At 39.3% G+C, this 20,574-nt stretch overlaps 1 protein-coding gene across 11 annotated transcripts in view; it reads right to left on the bottom strand.

The window, feature by feature from the left end:
* Positions 1-20,574, bottom strand: part of AKAP13 (A-kinase anchoring protein 13) — a 362,601-nt gene that overhangs the window by 71,191 nt on the left and 270,836 nt on the right. For 7 of the 11 annotated variants that reach the window (XM_026448352.1, XM_026448348.1, XM_026448347.1 and 4 more), the window contains 5 exons: positions 19,080-19,450; positions 18,102-18,155; positions 14,268-14,333; positions 11,959-12,151; positions 6,334-6,442 (listed from right to left, as the gene is read on the bottom strand). In XM_026448352.1, the coding sequence (XP_026304137.1) occupies positions 6,334-6,442; positions 11,959-12,151; positions 14,268-14,333; positions 18,102-18,155; positions 19,080-19,450 (793 nt within the window). The remainder of the gene's footprint in view (positions 1-6,333; positions 6,443-11,958; positions 12,152-14,267; positions 14,334-18,101; positions 18,156-19,079; positions 19,451-20,574) is intronic. The other 4 variants (XM_026448354.1, XM_026448351.1, XM_023187225.2 and 1 more) reach the window with 2 other exon arrangements.

Raw genomic sequence — 20,574 nt, 5'->3', positions numbered from 1 at the left:
AACATAACATAACATAACATAACATAACATAACATAACATAACATAACATAACATGCCTTCTACTGATCCAATCTCTCCTCCCCATAGTTAGCCTGAAGTGTTCTAATCAATTATTGGATCAATTTAATCAACATAAATGATTCCATTTCCCTCAGGCAAGAGGCCGAAATTCCTCAGTCTTGCTTTCTACATACTAATTCACCCAGCTAATTCCCAGTTTCCTTCTGGTCCAAACTTTAATATAACTTCTCCTCAGTCAGCCTTCTCTGACCGCTTAGGTCTGTCAGTCCTATAACATCAAATGTTTAAGTTACTGCATTTACCATTTTCTATTAGATTCACTTGTTCTCATCTGTAAATGTGGTGAGGAAAGCAACCCTACCTGTGAGTTCTCCCCTCTCCTACCACTGTCTAGCCTGGTATATGGAAAAGAGTAGGTACTCAAATATTTACTTGATAAACACATTAATAAATGAACTTCCCTTTATCCGACTTTCTGGAATCTCAATGTCCTAAATGAAATGAGAGAAAAAGCCCTGTACCTATCTAATATGAAAGTAACTCCATACCCCAGATAAATGCTAAGTGACATCACTGTTTGCTGTTGCAGCCACTGCATGTAATAGATCAAAGAAATGTTGGTACAAATACACACTAGTTTGTCAGGCAGTGAGAGTCTTGTGCAAAAGTAAGATACTACTGTGTGTTCTGATGTGCCTCCAAATGTGAAATGGATTTATAAAATGAAAATGAGCTGCCCCTATTACCCAGAATCTAAGAACATCCCTTTCATGTGTCACAAAATCATAGATCATAAGGAAAAACCTTATGTGATGAGTATCTAGTGTATCCCTGACATACAGAAATCTCCAACATATATATATATTATATAAAGGAATGTTCTGGTAACATAGCAATTTTATAAGGTATCTGATTTAAAGTTTATATTTATATATGCATTTAATGAACATGCATGTTTTCCAGTCTTACAATTTAATAACGTCAAAAAGAAGTCTGATGACATTTTTGTTCTGATGTATTTGTCAATGTTATCTTTTCCAAACAGAACTGTGCTAAGAATATACACACACACACACACACACACACACACAGAGATATATACATACTTTAGTAAATTCCCATCACAATTAGAGAAGAAATCCAGAAAACAGAGATAAAATATCCTCAATAGCACTGATGCCTAACTTTCCAGAGGCCCACCTTGATCTTTGGTCACACAGATCCTTTACCTTTTTAAAGATCTGGTACAGATATATAACTGCCACAGTTCAGCTCTCAAGACGGCCTTAGCTGTCATAGTCTAATGCATGCCACACAATTACAAGTTACTGCTCCCATCAAAACATGCTTAAGAAACTTGGCAAACTCACATGCCATAAGCAAAGTTATAAAAACGACCGCAAGGGAAAGTGCCCTTCTTTGTGATACACATAGAGTATTCCTTCTGAAATGCTTGGGGTCAGAAGTATTTCAGATTTTGAATTTTGGAATATTTGCATATATATGATGAGACGTCTTGGGGATGGGAACCACATCTGAACACGAAATTCATTTGTTTCATATACAGCTTATATACATAGCCCAAAGGTAATTTTACATAATATTTTACATAATTTTGTTAAGGCCTCATACATGGAATTTTCTACTTGTGGCATCATGTTGGTGCTCAAATGGTTCAGATTTTGGAGCATTTCAGACTTTCAAATTAGGGATGCTCAACCTGCAACACATCACACAAAATGAAGGGGAAAATGAAATCTCATTAAGAAGCATATGAAGTTAAAACATCTAATGGGTCCAATACCCCTTTCAACATATCACCACTAATGTGTTTCCAGGGATGTAATCAAGCAGATTATTATTTGAAGCATCTTCTGGGCGGGAGCAATGAAAAGGTTAAAAATACAGCCATAGAAAGGGATCATCTGGGCCTGGTGCGGTGGCTCAAGCCTGTAATCCCAGCACTTTGGGAGGCCGAGGTGGGTGGATCACAAGTCAGGAGATCGAGACCATTCTGGCTAACAAGGTGAAACCCTGTCTCTACTAAAAAATACAAAAAAAATTAGCCGGGCGTGGTGGCAGGCGCCTGTAGTCCCAGCTACTTGGGAGGCTGAAACAGGAGAATGGCATGAACCCAAGAGGAGGAGCTTGCAGAGAGATATTCCGCCACTGCACTACAACCTGGGGGACAGAGCCAGACTCCGTATCAAAAAAAAAAAAGATCATCTGTCATAACTGAATTCTATACATGTGAAAATAAAAATTCTTTTTTAAGTTCTATCAAGAAACCATCTATGTTTCCCAGTACAGTGGGAGAAAAAGGCCCCACACAATCTTTCTCTGATGCAAGGAGGAGAAATGCTGTGCACACATTCCATGGAGAGGTTTCCCTCAGGGCAGTCCTCCCAGGCACCAAGCCTCATGACACAGCCAGCACCTGTGCTACTGCGACCCCCTAAAAAATGGCCACCAAGTCACGCTCATCATACCTCACCCTTCAAATCAAGACAGTAAGTCCAAGACAGGAGGCACTGCAGCTTTTCCCGTCCTCTGTGGTTCCTAAAGAAGCTACTGCTTGCCTGCTCTCCACCCCAGAAAGTGACACAGAAATATTTTAGTCACCCTCTCTACTTAGTATTTTCCTTTACATCAATAGATTTTTTTTAAAAAACAGATCCCAGCTTAGAAATAATGCTACAAGTTTGACTGTTTTTCTAATCCAGCAAATGACCCAACAAAAGACATTCTGGACAACAGCTCAGTGGAAATACATTTTCATAAATGTTCAAGTTTTACTGACAGCTGTGATAAACTGTGGTCAAGGCAACTAATAATTTCCTTAGAAGGAAAAAGAGCACAGGTAAAAGCTGGAAAGCAGTGAGATTAGGATGAGTTTAGAAAACATTCTGTTCCTAAACAAGCACGCTCATAATAAACAGCCAAGTGCAAGACAATAAGGGACAATGTTCTAGAAATGGTGAGCAATGTCTAACCTTGTTTAAGCTCTGGGCAGAGAAAAATGGACCCTGGTACTGTTCTGGTTATTGTGAACAATCACACTCCACAATGACAGCATGTGCTCATTATGTGACAGAAAATATGCTATGGACTTCAAATAAAGTCAGATTTAAGCCACATCACATTATCATCCCCATTTAACAGCTGAATTGAGGCAGAGAGTTTCAGTAAGAAGCTCAAAGTAATACAGCCACTAAGTGTGCTTAAAATATCAGTTAAAATATTTTAAGTGTATCAAACATTTTAGGCTTTAAAAATCACTGAGGATTTTAATTATTACGCTATTTCAGTTAGGGAGAATATGACCATAGATGAATCATGCTGAGTATTTAAGTGATTTGGAATTGAACACTTGAGTCTGGAGCAAATTATGAAATATCCAGTTATCCCGATGCTTAAGGCATACCACACACACTTTAACACAAGTTTTAGTCTTCTCTTCAGTCAGAATTTTAATATTTCCAAAATGATGTATTATGTTTCTAGTGTAGAATAACAAATACAGTTGGGAAACTATTTTAATTGTATATAGGAGGAACTAAGGAGAAACAGTGACATTAAGGTTGATGGGTCCTTCTGTTGCAGCATATGATATTAGAAAGGTTTGTGGGGCTAGCTATCATTCCAGTCTGCATGAAACGCACGCCACAAATCAGAATGAGGGTATTATATTTGAATGAAAGGCGTAAACTCTTGCTTGAAGCTCTACTTTTGACAGCAGTCTACTACTGAAATCAGGTTCCCTAGGTGAGTTGAGCTGAAAAATTATCAGCAATGGGAAGAAAAGCTCGGTGTGTCAGAACCTCTAGAATAGTGCTTTTGGGAGTTAGCTGTATTATTTATAGTGTTTGGATAGCAACTGAAAACACAATCCAAAAGCACCTTGTTTTGTGAAGGAAAAATAATGAAGTGTTTCATCCACAAGGAAAGAAAGTGGGTCACAAAATATAGGAAAAAGGTCTCTCTTTGGGACACGTTCCGTTGGTACTAGGTATCTGTTGCTGTAGAAGTACACTATCCACTATGTCATGATGCTTGCTGGTCACAGAAGGAGGGCACACTGAGCTGAAATGTCTCACTTAGAGAGCGTTCCTGGCCTCTTCTGGCTACTGAGTGCTAGCATTCTGGCTTATCAAATTCACTGCAAACTATTCAATTGTAATTTCCATTCTATACAAGCCAAACCTCTAACTCAAAGCCAAATTAAAAAAAAAATCAAAACAAGCAAAAACAGGAAAAGCTATTTCTGTCACAGTTCTGGGGGACATATCTTTGAAAATTAGGTCTTCATTAGACACCTTTTGTCAAGTAGGCTAGATTTGTATTTGAAATATTAATCACATGAAAACAAGAAAAAATTTAACAGAATCATCCATTATGTCTTTCTCTCTCTCTTTTTTTTTTGAGGCAGTGTCTCACTGTATCACCCAGGCTGGAATGCAGTTGTGTCATCACAGCTCACTGCAGCCTTGACCTCCTGGGCTCATGATTCTCCCGCCTCAGCCTCTGAAGCAGCCGGACTACAGGCACGTGTCACCATGTCTGGCTAGAGTCATCTATTATGTCTTAATTCCACTGTGAAAATTTTAAAAATTAGGATTCCAGTAAGTCATGAAGTGAGATGGAACATCCCATAAATACAGGGCATCTGCTTCTCAACTCTTAAACTCCATTATATTAGGGAATAATGAGGAAACCCCAGAAACACCAGGAGAATGTGTTTATTTCCTTGGCTTCAGCCTCCAAGACACATGCTCTTTCAGCAAAGAACATAATGTATCACTCACTCCCTCTTTGATGAGAATTTAATCTTTATATCCAGATCCCACACAGCAACTACTCATAAAAAAATCAACATTTAAAAAATAAAAAATGAGGCTTCTCAAAGAACAAGTTGCTTTGTGACAAAACAACACTGATCCAATCCAAGTATGTTTCTGAGCATCGCAAGGCCCTGTGCCTATGGGTGCCATGACAGCTCTACATAACTTCCATCGCCAGTTGATCTGAATCCGCATACAGGTCCACTAATCCCTTTCAGATGTAATCCTACTGGCCCTCACAGAACTAAATCTCTGTCTCAGTCTTGCTTTGTCCTTCTTGAGCTTGACATTGTTGAAAAGCTCAGGTTAGTTACTGTGCCAGGTTTCTCCACTGACAAATTCATGAAAGACAGGGATCAACTGAGGAACTTTTTAGATTAAAGAGGTCTAAAGAGACATGACAACTTAATTCAATATGTGTTCTTAGACTGAATCTTGGACCCAGAAATAAGTGAGAAAATTTGAAATCTGAATAAGGTGTGCATATTAGATAACATAATTTTATCGACATTAATTTCCTGATTTGGATAATTATACTATGGTAATATAGTATTATCATAGTATATAAGAGTATAAGGTACTCTTATATACTAATGCTAGCACTCAGTAGCAAGAGAAGGCCCGTATATGGTACTCATATATTATGGTAATATAAGAGAGTATCTTTGTTTTTAGGAAATATACACTAAATTAGAGGTAAAGGAGCGTTACGGATATAACTTACTCTCTCAAATGTTTCAGAAAAAATCTTTAAGCGGAGTGACAAAGAGAGGGAGAGAGGCTGGTGAAACAAGTATTATAACATTTGAGGACTAGAAGTGAAGAATACATGGGAATACTTTGTACTATTTTTGCAATTTTTTTTCCCCAGTGAACATTATTTATAACTATTTTTCAAGTCTAAAATTACTTCAAAATAAAAAATGTTTAAAAACTGTGTCTGGCTGGGCGCGGTGGCTCACGCTTGTGAATCCAAGCACTTTGGGAGGTCGAGGGGGGCGGATCACGAGGTCAAGAGATTGAGACCATCCTGGCTAACAGGGTGAAACCCTGTCTCTACTAAAAATACAAAAAATTAGCTGGGCGTGGTGGTGGGCGCCTGTAGTACCAGCTACTGAGGCAGGAGAATGGCATGAACCCAGGAGGTGGAGCTTGCAGTGAGCCAAGATTGCGCCACTGCTCTCCAGCCTGGGCGACAGAGCAGGACTCCATCTCAAAACAAAAAACAAGAAAAAGTGCCCACAAATACAATAAACTTAATGTATTACGGATATTTTTAGGTAGTAAAAGGAGGAAGATCTCATGATGAACTCTATGTCACCTTTTCTGTTTAAGTGCTAAGCCATTCATTCAAAGCAGCAGCAAGCAAATTTTCGCAGGTAATGTTATTAGGCCTTAAAGTGAGAAAAATAATAGGAAGAATGGTTAAGATTTAATATATTTAATTTTTTAAAAAAGTAGTATACTCACTGTCCAATCCAGGATGGCTGATTGTCATTAATGAGATGGATTTTGTCAATGGAGAGGAAATGGCTGATGTACAGTAATTAAATCCCTGCTGCTTAGATCTGTGACATATCTGTGAAGTAAAAAAGAACAGGTTGTAAGCATATGCTCTCATATTTCTAGATAAGCATAAAACCTCATAATTAGACCTACATAGTAAAATAAGGCAGTACAGAAGTGGGTGAGAGCACAGGCCTTGTGGTCAGACAGACATAGGTTAAAGTCTGCTCCTGCTACTTAACAGCTGCTCAATTTCAGAAAAGTTACTTAGCTTTTCTGAGGCTTAGTTTTCTCATCTGTAAAATGGGGATCATTAGAGTATCCATTCTTTACAGTGGTTCTGTATCCCTCATAGCACCTAGCAATGTTTCAAACTTAGTAAGTACTTAATAAATATCTGCTAGATGCATAATCACATAAAAATAATTTCACTGGAAATATCAAACTACATACAATACTTGTTCTTTGAAAATCTAAATACTCCTTCATACAGATATAGTAGAATATTGGTAACAGTATTCTGATTTTACTTTATTTATTATTATTACTTTTTCAGACAGAGTCTCACTCTGTCACCCTGGCTGATGTCATAATCTTGACTCACTGCAACTTCCGCCTCCCAGTTCAAGCGATTCTCCTGCCTCAACCTCCTGAGTAGCTTGGATTACAGGTGCGCACCACCACACCCAGCTAATTTTTGTATTTTTAGTAGAGATGGGGTTTCACCATGTTGGTCAGGCAGGTCTCAAACTCCTGACCTTGTGATCCGCCCACCTTGGCCTCCCAAAGTGTTGGGATTACAGGCGTGAGCCACCACGCCCAGCCTATTTTTATTTTTGAGACAGAGTCTGACTCTGTGGCCCAGGCTGGAGTGCAGTGGCATGATCTTGGCTCACTGCAATGTCCGCCTCCTGGGTTCAAGTGATTCTCTCGCCTCAGCCTCCTGAGTAGCTGGGATTACAGGCGCACACCACCACGCCCAGCTAATTTTTTGTATTTTTGGTAGAGACAGGGTTTCACCATGTTGGCCAGGCTGGTCTTAAACCCCTGAGCTCAACTGATCCACCCACCTCAGCCTCCCAAAATGCTGGGATTATAGGCGTGAACCGTCAGGCCTGGCCTCTGATTTTAAATAATTGGAAAATTGAGATTCAAGTAAAGTGTTTTAAGGTCACAAACAAAGCAACAATGTATCTGGAAAGAAGCCTAAATCTCTTCCCTATCCTCTTCTAAGATGATACTGATCCTACATGAACATAAAGGTAACTGAAATTTGATAATTTAACTCTCTCAGTAAATTCACAGCAGCTTTGAGACCATGTAATCCAACCACCTGTAGAAGTTCCTGGTACAATATCCCTGAAAGACAGTTGTCTAGTGTCCACTAGCACACTTCTGGTGATAAGAGCCAATTCCTGGCCAGGCGCGGTGGCGCACGCTTGTAATCCCAGCACTTTGGGAGGCCGAGGTGGGCGGATCATGAGGTCAGGAGATCGAGACCACGGTGAAATCCCATCTCTACTAAAAATACAAAAAAATTAGCCGGGTGCGGTGGCGGGCGCCTGTAGTCCCAGCTACTCAGGAGGCTGAGGCAGGAGAATGGCGTGAACCCGGGAGGCGAAGCTTGCAGTGAGGCAAGGTCGAGATCGCGCCACTGCACTCTAGCCTCGGCTACAGAGCGAGACTCTGTCTCAAAACAAAAAAAAAAACAAAAAAAAAAAACAAAAGAGCCCATTCCAATTGTTAACTGACTTTATCATTAATCCTTTCCCTTCACAGAATGAAATCTGCCTCCTTATGACTCACACATGTTGAAAGAGAAGCAATGAATCCGTTACTAGCATGAACTTGACTCAATTAGGCCAGACTTCTGATTATTTAGAGCTTGTTTCCTGTGTAACCATGGCAGCTGAGGCAAACAGTTGCTATGTTTCAAATACAACTGTGAGGTCTAAGAAATGACCTCAGTGAAAGGCAGAGACTTTTAACAGGAAGTTGGCTGCAGGCAACTCATCCAGATCAGAATGATACAAGCAGCTCAAATATCCACTCTGAGGTTCCATACAAGATAAAAACTATGGCTAAGTAGAGATTCCAGGAAGGCTAAGCATAGCAAGGCACTAAAACAACAACTTAATCTAGAAAGACTGAATCAGAAAGTCCGCTTCAGAAAGATAGTCCATTTTTAGAAACACATCAGTGGTAGCAACGTCTTACTAAAATGCAGGGTTATCTGTCAAATTCCTGGAAACATCCATCTCAGAAAATAAACAATATTAAGAAAATTAAATCATTCTTATTTCCTCATTAAAATTCACCTACTCCAAAACCTGGAAAGAAGCAGTGAAATTAATAGCCAGGAACTCTGAGTTTAATACTGTTTAGCTAATAGCCACTTACACGACCTTAGGCAAGCCATTTAAATGAGCTTGAGCTGAATCTGAAGGGATATATCAGTCTTGATCTATGATTGTTTACAAATCCACAATTTTGGTATTTTACCTCACCTTGCACGTGATTTCCAAAGGATTGTATACATTTGAAATGCAATTTATTGGCCGGGCGCGGTGGCTCAAGCCTGTAATCCCAGCACTTTGGGAGGCCAAGACGGGCGGATCACGAGGTTGGGAGATCGAGACCATCCTGGCTAACATGGTGAAACACTGTCTCTACTAAAAAATACAAAAAACTAGCCAGGCGAGGTGGCGGGCGCCTGTAGTCCCAGCTACTCGGGAGGCTGAGGCAGGAGAATGGCGTGAACCCGGGAGGCGGAGCTTGCAGTGAGCTGAGATCCGGCCACTGCGCTCCAGCCCGGGCGACAGAGCTAGACTCCATCTCAAAAAAAAGAAATGCAATTTATTTTAAAGATTTTTCACTGGTTTATTTACTGTTAGCAAAGCTGTGCTCAGTAGCCACCCAAGAATTGTTCCTATTTTTTCCTTCCTTTTTCTGTTACCGTTAGGCTGAGTAAATCTAAATCACTTGCTTCAACAAGCATATTCCTCGTATTCTTATTTTTTCTAACTCTTTCTGAAGTATCAGAACAAGTAGAAAATTTTTTTAAAGGGGCAAAATTTTTTAAAGGGGCAAAATTCTTATTTTTTCTAACTCTTTCTGAAGTATCAGAACAAGTAGAAAAAAATTTTAAAGGGGCAAAATTTGGTCATGTTAGTACTTTGTAGTAGGATACAATAAAAAATTAAACTTCTACACAAAGTCCTACTCAGCAAATCAAGGAAGAGGCTGTCAACATTTTTGTTTAACTAGAAATGTATTATTAGATTTTTGCCCCAAACTCCAGTCATCTATTCAAAAACAGTTTTTTTAAAATTATAAATGTTTCATTTGGAGGAAATAAGATGCATCCCAGAATGCTTTCATAAATTAATCAAAGTCTCCTGGCCCAAGAGGAAGAGAAAAGACTTGCAGTAAGGTACAATGCTATAAAAGCATATAATTCAAAGTCTCAAAACCTCCCCCAAGGGATTGTTAAAAGTGGTAAGTGATACTGAGGACAACCAGAAGATGAGAACTAAGAAGTCACTTTGATTTGGCTGACAAGGAAATCCATGACCTTCAAGACAGGAGTTTCAAGAGAGTGATAGCAGCAGAAGTTAAGATATGATTAGGTGGTGATAAAGAGAAGGCAAGGGCCAGGAGCAGTGGCTCAGACCTGTAATCCCAGCACTTTGGGAGACTGAGGCAGAAGGATCACTTGAAGTGGGGAAGTTGAAGCTGCCGTGACCTGTGATGGCAACACTGCACTCCAGTCTGTGTGACAGAGTGAGACCCTGTCTCTAAATAAGTAAATAAACAAGTAAAATTTTATAAAGAGAAGGCAGGGAGCATGGATATTCTCTTAAGAATTCTGGTAGGCATCAGAGTGAACAGGCAACCTATAGAATGGGAGAAAATTTTTGCAATCTACCCATCTGATAAAGGGCTAATATCCAGAATCTACAAAGAACTTAAACAAATTTACAAGAAAAAAAACAAACAACCCCATCAAAAAGTGGGGAAAGGATATGAACAGACACTTCTCAAAAGAAGACATTTATACAGCCAACAGACATATGAAAAAATGCTCATCATCACTGGTCATTAGAGAAATGCAAATCAAAACCACAATGAGATACCATCTTACACCAGTTAGAATGGTGATCATTAAAAAGTCAGGAAACAACAGATGCTGGAGAGGATGTGGAGAGATAGGAACACTTTTACACTGTTGGTGGGACTGTAAACTAGTTCAACCATTGTGGAAGACAGTGTGGCAATTCCTCAAGGATCTAGAACCAGAAATACCATTTGACCCAGCAATCCCATTACTGGGTATATACCCAAAGGATTATAAATCATGCTACTAGAAAGACACATGCACATGTATGCTTACTGCAGCACTGTTAACAATAGCAAAGACTTGGAACCAACCCAAATGTCCATCAGTGATAGACTGGATTAAGTAAATGTGGCACATATACACCATGGAATACTATGCAGCCATAAAAAAGGATGAGTTCATGTCCTTTGCAGGGACATAGATGAAGCTGGAAACCATCATTCTGAGCAAACTATCACAAGGATAGAAAACCAAATCGCATGTTCTCACTCAGGTGGGAATGGAACAATGAAAACACCTGGACACAGGGCAGGGAACATCACACACCAGGGCCTGTCATGGGGTAGGGGACTGGCAGAGAGATAGTATTAGGAGAAATACTTAATGTAAATAATGAGTTAATGGGTGCAGCAAACCAACATGGCATATGTATACCTATGTAACAGACCTCCATGTTGTGCACATGTACCCTAAAACTTAAAGTATTAAAAAAAAAAAAAAAAGAATTCTGGTAGGGAAAGGAAGGAGAGAGAATCAACAGACATTTCCTGGAAGGTATAGTAAGAAAGTTTTTTTTTCCTACAAAGGAGAAACTTGGGGTATGTTTTAGAGAACTGAGAAAATTAATAATGATATGTAGCATATTTCAAGATTCATTTTACTATTGAGATGGTAAAAGACAGTCTCAGATAAGAAGGAAAAACTCAATTTAATATCCTGGATACTTTCCTAATTTTAAAAAGTGTGCCTTGATGGAATATTTAAATCTATGCAGATTAATGGCATTTTTCATTTATTTTTTTTTTCTTTTTTCTTTTTAGAGACAGAGTCTTGCTCTGTCACCCAGGCTGGAGTGCAGCGGTGCAATCACGGCTCAATGCAGCCTTAAACTCCTGGTCTCAAGTAATCCTCCTATCTCAGCCTTCAGGCACAAGCCACCATGTCCAGCTAATTTTTAAATTTTTTGTAGAGATGGGGGTCTTGCTATGTTGCCCAGGCTGGTCTTGAGTTTTCTGGGCTCAAGTGATCCTCCTGCCTCAACCTCCCAAAGCACTGGGATTATAGGCATGAGCCACCATGCCTGGCCCTTTTTAATTAAGTGCTAAAAACTTGGTTTAGTGCTAGATTAAGTATATCATAAAATGGGTAAGTAATCATAGCTACTAGCCTTATACTACCAGAAGCTTTGCCTTCTATGTTCACATTTCGTGAAATACATTTTTTCCAAATTAAACATATTTAAGACTTACCTGCTGATCAAACATCCTATGTTCTCTCTGGCCTGACTCCAGATCCTCTTCTGAAAGTGACACCAAAGAGTCAACCCGTTCCTCACCACCGAATGGGTGTCTGAGCTCTTTGGCATTTGCAGAGCTTACTTCTAGAGATGAGGATGGCTTGTTTCCGACACCAGCTCCTCCTGTCAAGCCTTCTAGACTGAAACTGAACACAGGGCACAAAAGTTAATTCATTCTATTTCTGGGTCTCAAAAACAAAGAAGGACACAAAATCCCTTTGGGTATATCTCCCTTGTTCATGTATTATTTCTATGTCAGCTAGCAAAACTGTCTAAAAGGGCATGGCACAAAGAATACCACCTACCTTTCCTCCACAGCTCTTGGAATACTGAGAAAGAATACTGCACTTAAGATTTTCTTACCCCATTAAATTTATCCAAATGTTGAACCACCTAAGATCACTTCTCAGATATTTTTCAATATACTATACAGACAGACCATAGTTATTGGATACTTTATAAATGTTTTCCTTGATCTAATTAATCTTTGTGAATCTAACTATACTAACGCCAAGTAATTAAATCTCACAGAGAAAATATGAGCTTAAGTAACTTTCAGAAGGCAAACTGGGTAACTTCCCCTTATGTCCATTAAGTGGACCTTTATAATTTTACGTTCAAGTTCACCTTTATAATGTTACAGGTATGCTTTCACCCCAGAAAACCCAAGTGTTACTCATGAGTGTTACCGTCTACTCTATGCACACCTGGCCAAACAACTGCTGACAGACTTCCCGAGAATTGTTAGTTGCAACAGGCACATATAACACCTTAATGAACAAATGCTGAAAAAGCAACCAGGTCTAATAGTAGAAAGAGCTGTAATTTTTTGCCTGAATATTGGTAAAGGGAACAAAGGCAATCAGGATTTGCCATTTTAAAGAGGATTCCTCCGAGAAAGATTCTGTGGTTTGCAGAATGAAAAGCATTTTCAGTAAGCAGAAGCCTACAGAGACAGGTTAGTGATTTAACCTCCTTGGGTTACTAACTAGAATAATTCACATGTTACAACTGCAGCGGAAACTTCTTTAAAATAACCAAGATCTCAAAACAGCTGTAGCTGACGATGTTCTCAGCTAACAATGAGCTGGAATTCAACTGGAAGGTATAATGAAGCCACTCAGTTATCTCCACTAAAGGAAAACTGTACAGAAAATTGCTACAATTAAGTTCATACCTACCAGTCCAGGACTTGTATTTGCTTTTTTACATTTTTATTTATTTATTTATTTTGGTTTTGTAAGTCACTTATTATGAAATGAAGCCATATATATCTTTATTTTCTCTTGTAGGTAAATTAAACAAGGGATATGTTTTTCTTACTTCAATATAATAGAAATCATGACTAACTACAAGTAACTGTCTCTGTAAACCTCATTTTCTTTCTTTTCCTTTTTTTTTTTTCCTGAGACAGAGCCTATCTCTGTTGCCCCGGCTGGAGTGCAGTGGCCTCATCTTGGCTCACTGCTACCTCCATCTCCCGGGTTCAAGTGGTTCTCTGGCCTCAGCCTCCCAAGTAGCTGAGATTACAGGTACCTGCTACTGTGTCTGGCTAATTTTTGTATTTTTAGTAGAGACAGGGTTTCACCATGTTGGTCAGGCTGGTCTCAAATGCCTGACCTCAGGTAATCTGCCCACCTCAGCCTCCCAAAGTACTGGGATTACAGGTGTGAGCCACCACACCTGGCCTGTAAAACTCATTTTCAATACCAGGGATAAGAAGAGGGGCTAAGTGAAGAAGAAATTACTTGAAAAGCCTAAGAAAACCAGATCTATGCTTATTGCAAAACTTAATCCTGAAAATGTTTTAGTAATCAAATCTGTTTGTTCAGTTGAGACAAGAATGTGAAACGACAAGGAGCCTCTGAATTTGGAATCTACATAGATTGGTGGATTTAGAAGCATAATAGAAATTAGTACATCTTATTGCTGCCTTGGTTCTTTGATTGTTTTCTTCAGGATCCAAGAATTTCTAGGATTTGAAAATCAAGACAGGCCAAGACAGAGAGAGATAAATTTGTGCAGAAAACATCAAATCTATGGCCATTTGAGACACACAGGATGCATCACCTGACTTTTAGGCTGTATCCCCTCAGTTGAGTTAGTGACACCCATAGCAGAGGCAATGAAACGCTGTGCTCACAGACAAAGCAGGTTGGCCATATGCATCCCAGCCACACAGACGCCAGCTCCAAGCCAAAAGCCCTGATGGCATATTTTATGGTTCCCCATTTGGTGGCTGGACACATAACAATATCATACCTTCTGTAATTAAAGTCAGCACTTAGGCCAGCAGAGTACTGCACACCAGAGGGGCACCAGCTCATACTGGGGATGACATCAAAGACAGAAACAGAAATGCAGGGAGAAAAGAGGAAACAGGGATGGAGTTATTAGGTTTAAAAACAAAGGGCATAGTTAAGAGACAGACGGATTTATTTGATCAACAAAAAATTTAGGAATGTAACACTGACAATTTTTAAAAAGGCTAGAATAAAAACCATAGAAACTTAAAAATGTTTTATTCTTGTCTAGACAGCACTGTGGAAAAGACTGTGGGTTCTTTACAGTATCACCAGTTCAACCTGAAATCCAAAAATTCCTTCTAGTGAACCCGTGGCAACTACCTGTGGCTCACTCTTCAGACATGAGAGGTGTTTCAAACTCCATCATTGGGAACAATCTCTCAGTACATCCCATACTCCCACATCACCCTTACCACAGTATCGCTAACCCTAGACTTTTTGAAAGAGACAGAGACAAACTGTGCTCTGGTGGACTCATGGAGTCATCAGTGTTTTTTTTTCATGTGTTTCCATTACAGATCCAACCAAACCAGACAATTAATAGATTTTGCATAAGATACTTAGTCAACACTGGCATCCATCTTCAAACCCTCCTCACGAGGCTACTATGTTAAAGATAAAGCATATAACACTGATTAAATATTTGCTTATATTTTAATGATAATGAAAATTCCCCCCCAAGATGGAGTTTCACTCTTGTTGCCCAGGCTAGAGTGTAATGGTGCGATCCTGGCTCACCGCAACCTCTGTCTCCCGGGTTCAAGTGATTCTCCTGCCTCAGCCTCCTGAGTAGCTGGGATTACAGGCATGTGCCACCACACCCAGCTAATTTTGCATTTTTAGTAGAGATGGGGTTTCACCATGTTGGTGAGGCTGGTATCGAACTCCTGACCTCAAGTGATCCACCCACCTCAGCCTCCCAAAGTGCTGGGACTACAGGCTTGAGCCACTGCGCCTGGCCAAAATAAAAATTTTTTAAAAAGGAATTCTATGGCACTAAATTAGAAATGTATCTTTTTAATTTTAAGTTTGTATCCATTTTTCCTGAAAGATTAAAAAAAAAAATCCATCTGATCATCTGCTTCCTTGAATATCCCAGTAAGGGTGTCTATTCTCGAGTAGCAGGGACGGAAAATGTGGGGTTGGAAATGCTAAGTAAACACCACTAGCTAAAACAATTATCAATTCAAAATATTGGGTGCTCTATAAAGGAAACTGCATGGAAACGTCAGGATTTTTATTAACAAAAACTATCATTTAAAAAATACCCTGCTACCTGGGCCATAAAGTTCTAGGTGAGGTGCTTTTGTTTTCTGAGAAGAGATAAAAGCAGAGTTTGTGGACAACAGTAAAACCACTCGGCTCCCTCCAGAATCTTGCAGATGGGAAGGCCTGGCACCAAAAAAATTAGATATATTGGATATATCTAATAATTTTGTTTTGTTGTCAAGTGGGGTTTTTGGCTGGAGAAAGGAGACAAGGAAAATGGTGGGAGGATGTAAGAGCTACCCCTATGGCTCTTTAAAAAAATCTTTACCATATCATTTAAAATTAAATAGTATAAAGCATTTTAAATCAGATTAAATTAGTGGTATAAAGCTTACAAGTGCAGAAGCAGAAAGTAAAAATACAGTGGAGACATTTCGCTGTTCTGGTAAGCGGGATGACACTGACACAATTTACTTGTGTGAGAAGATATATATTTTACAAACACACATAAGACTCAGAAGTCCGTTCTTTGACATTATTAAATTTTAAATCGCCAGTTAATAAACAAGCATATTTTTACCTAATATCCAACTTCTTTTTTTAGAAACAGAATGTGGCACATCAGTAACTGAACATACACTGCCAAACCATCATTCTTAAAAATAATCTCCTTCTACAGATTTAAATGTTTCTTTACTTTCAGGATATGACAATTATGTGGAATACTGTGAAGAGATTTAACATGAAGAGAATGAAAAATGATAGGGAGGCAGGAAGACAAACATAATAGCTTTTTTTTTTTTTTTTTTTTAAGACTCAGACTCATTCTGTCACGCAGGCTGGAGTGCAGTGGCATGATCTCAGCTCACTGTAACCTCTGCCTCCCGGGTTCAAGCAATTCTCCTGCCTCAGCCTCCTGAGTAGCTGGGATTACAGGCGCGTGCCACCACACCTGGCTAATTTTTGTGCTTTTAGTAGAGATGAGGTTTCACCATGTTTCCCAGGCTGGTCTCAAACTCCTGGGCTCAAGCAATCCATCTGGCTCAGCCTCCCAAAGTGCTGGGATTACAGGCGTGAGCCACTGTGCTCAGCCAAGATGTAACAGCTTTTCTAAGGAACCAGAAAGGCAGCTACAGATGGTCTACAATGTCTGTCCTTTCTGGTAACAGAAAACTCCTTTCATAATTAAGGATATTTTTGAAAGCATCATCATTTCCTCAATTTCTCAATTAGTAGGGGTAATATTTAGCAGTTCTTTGGCTTTGAGATTTGGAAAGTTCTAGATTAAAAAACAACAAATGTCCCTCCCCCTGCCTTATAATACTTGTTGTAATGTTTCAATTTTAAAAAATTTTAAATTATACATTCCATTCTTCCTACAAAAGTAAGTTTCACTAGGGATGAAACTGGATGGAGTTGTTGACGACAGGCACATCTATACACTAACTCGGACTGCATCCAGCAATCTGTCGTCTCCCACTTTGTCATCAAAGATATGTTTTTAAAAAGCTCATATTGAAGAGTTTTAATAAAGACCCAGACAAATGTACCTCCAAAGAACCTTCTACGGAAGAGCATTTAGTAGAGATGGGGTTAAAACTTGTTTAACAACTTATTTTATGGAAGAACAATTGCATAGGAATCATGATTATCTGAAATTCATGAGAACATTTGAATTTAAGCTCAATTTCTTGCCTAAAATCTGGAATTAAAGAAAGCATCCACTTGGAAAAGACAAAGTCGGAAAGATCACTATTCGCCTACTTCCCAAAAAACAGGTTCAGCTAATAGTTAAAAATACTTCTTTACAAATGCCTCCTAATATGAGAAACTGGCAGTAATATAACCCTAATTTTTGGATTTCTAAACATTTTTCTAAACAGTGGAAGAAAAGGTCACTAATGACTTCTAAAGAAAATCCAATGCAAAATTTGAAGCGAATTAGCAATCTGACTAGAAATTACTTCTCAGCTTAAAAATCGTTTATTTTTAGCTTCAAAATATTACCTGACAAATACTAATTAAAGAATTCAAAGGCCAAGAGATGAACTTATGCCTCTGACTTGCTTTAAGAAATGACTACATCCACAATGGAATGGAAAATGCCAGGTGGCCTGGTAATAAAGTCTTTCATTACATTATTAAAGAATGTGTTGACAATATTTCAGGGCCTATATACAAGCACACACACATTCCTGGTTTTTCTTTTGTGGAGAAGAAAAAAATAGTACTCCCTAGGGTCCATTAAATAGGCATGACATAGACAATTCTTCAAACTCTTCTAGAGAAAGCTGGGTGAGACCCTATTATCACAGTCATCTGAACACCAATAAGCACAAGATTGAAAAAATTAAAAACAATTTTTAAAAAAGATAAAATAGGATAAAACTTCAAATTAAAGAAACCATTTCATATAAAATGGACATTGGTAATTAATAAGTACCTATATTTTATTTGCCTGAATTAGATGGGACATTACTTAAAAGTAGATGGTCCAATCATGGATTAAGCAGAATGAGATGCTTGTTAGTATACGCTCAGAGGTGACATGGTTAGTCCATCAAGTTAACGAACTCTGTACCTTCTCCTATGAATGGGAGGTCTCCTGACAACATCCCCAAGAGCTCGCATTGAACTGAAAATGAATGGTGAAGAGGTCAGTGTTGCAGGTGAAACAAAATGGGATACAAATGCATGAAACATACAGACACCACACTGGGGAGAGAGACACTGCTCAAAGAGAAATGGCAAAGGGAAGAGAATGAAGGAATGTGGAATGAGAAAAACATCAGGACAAAAAGGGACTGACAATTTCTGTGGAGGGCTACTTTGCTCCTCCCCTTGCTCCAAGGAGTTAATCAGATGGCAAAAGTTATGAAGTTTATTAAATTATTAAAGAACCAGAAAAAAATTACCAGTCAAAGCTTTAAAGGGGTTTTTCTTAACACTTTAAAATTCAGGTTATACTACATGCAGGTAACACTATAAGAATTAGTCAAATTAATTAAAACCTCACTCTCATTCCATTATCTTCAGAGGTATTAGGACAATGGTCCTAGGTAAGCCTTAGCAATAAATTCAAACAGGAGATCCCATGACATTATGCAGGATGAAAATAAGTAGAGTTCTAATCTCAGTTCAGTACTAGACTGACTGTAAGACTTCATGTTTGTTTCTTAATTCAAAGCTGACATGAAACTACTGCCTCCAATATTTTCTCATTCATAAGTTTCATTAATGTGGTAAGAATAAATGTTCCCATTTACTAAACACTCACTATATGACAATCACATTTCACTGTATTATTAAAAATAATAATGAAGGTATTTTACAGATGAGAAAATTAAAGCTTAGAGGGGTCAGGTGACTTGCCCAAGGTCATTTACATGGTAAATTATGGAGCTGGGGTCTGAACACAGATTTTCCTGATTCCAAAGCCTATATTCTTTCTTCTATACTATGGGGTCTCCTAAATTCTTTTACCAACAATAACACAAATCAGAAGCTTTTCAAAAGCAAGCACACACTGAGACACTAAACAAACTGCCTCCCATCTCACCTCCGGTGGTTCATTTCTGCATCGCTGGCTGCATTTTTCCCAGGCCCCCAGCTGTGCCTCCGGAAGGGGGAAAGAGAGCGCATGGAGCTCCTCAGGACAGAGCAGTTTGCAGGCACTTCAGTGATACTGTCCATCTCCTCCTCCTCCATGTCGCCTGGGTCAGCAGGCTCACTCTCACTTTCTCGACCCTCAGCTCCCATCCCATGGCTGTAGAATCCATCAAGGCTTTGCCGATCTCTTGACCTGTTTGGCTTTAAAATCTGGGAGAGAGACACATCACTGCCATGAGAAGAATGTCGGTCCAGTGAAGCCGTGTCATCAGTGGATGAACTGGATCCGGTGATATCACAGGTCAACTGCTCTTCCTCCGGCTGTAATGGAGAGAAAGCACATATGGTTGAAGCCAGCAGGGCCAATCAGATAGCCTCAGTTATTCTAGATCAAGCTAATGGCTTCTCAGTGGGCTCCAGGCAGGCAAGATCATGATTGGCCTCAGAGACTTGTTTTTTTAATAGGATGATCACAGTTGGATTCAAATCTCCCTGGACTCTAGAAAAGAAACAGTCTAGATCTACCCTCTTTTTGTTTGTTTGTTTTTGAGACAGAGTCTCACTTTGTTGCCCAGGCTGGAGTACAGTGGCTCCGTCTCAGCTCACCACAACCTCTGCCTCCCGAATTCAAGAGATTATCCTGCTTCAGCCTCCCAAGTAGCTGGAATTACAGGCATGCACCACCACACCTGGCTAATTTTTTTATTTTTAGTAGAGACAGGGTTTCACCATGCTGGCCAGGCTGGTCTCTAACTCCTGACTTCAAGTGATCCACCCATCTCAGCCTCCCAAAATGCTGGTATTACAGGTGTGAGCCACCCCACCTGGCCTAGGTCTATCCTCTTTATACCTTTTACTAGAGGTACTAGACTAGAAGTACATCATTTTTTCTTTCTTTTCTTTTTCTTCCAATTTGAGACAGGATCTCACTGTGTCACCCAGGCTGGAGTGCAATGGTGAAATCATGGCTTACTGCAGCCTTGACCTCCTGGACGCAAGCAATCCTCCCACCTCAGCCTCCTGAGTAGCTGGAACTAGAAGCAAGTGCCAGCATGTTCAGCTAATTTTTTGTGTGTATTTCTTTAAGACACAGGGTTTCGCCATGTTGCCCAGGATGGTCTTGAACTCCTGGGATCAAGCAATCTTCTTGCCTTGGCTTCCCAAAGTGCTGGGATAAAGGTTTGAGCCACTGTGACCAGCCCATTTCTTTTCTTTCTTTAAGAGGAAAAAGATCAAATTTACGTTAGTTCTTTCAGTCAATATCACCAACTGCAATGAAGGGAATCCATTTGTCTCCGGGTTTTTTTGTATATGAAAACTAAATTCATAATGTGTTAGATTTAATTTTTTTTTTTACAAGCTTTAACTGAAAACAAAGCAGTCTGCTTGGCTACAATAATAATGTGCTGAAATTAACATTCCAAAAGCAACTCTGCGGTTGTTTT

The sequence above is a fragment of the Piliocolobus tephrosceles genome, chromosome 6, assembly GCF_002776525.5.
Source record: "Piliocolobus tephrosceles isolate RC106 chromosome 6, ASM277652v3, whole genome shotgun sequence".
NCBI classification, from domain to species: domain Eukaryota; kingdom Metazoa; phylum Chordata; class Mammalia; order Primates; family Cercopithecidae; genus Piliocolobus; species Piliocolobus tephrosceles.
The sequence above is the reverse complement of the archived record's forward strand: the minus strand, read 5'-3'. Positions and strand labels throughout refer to the sequence as shown.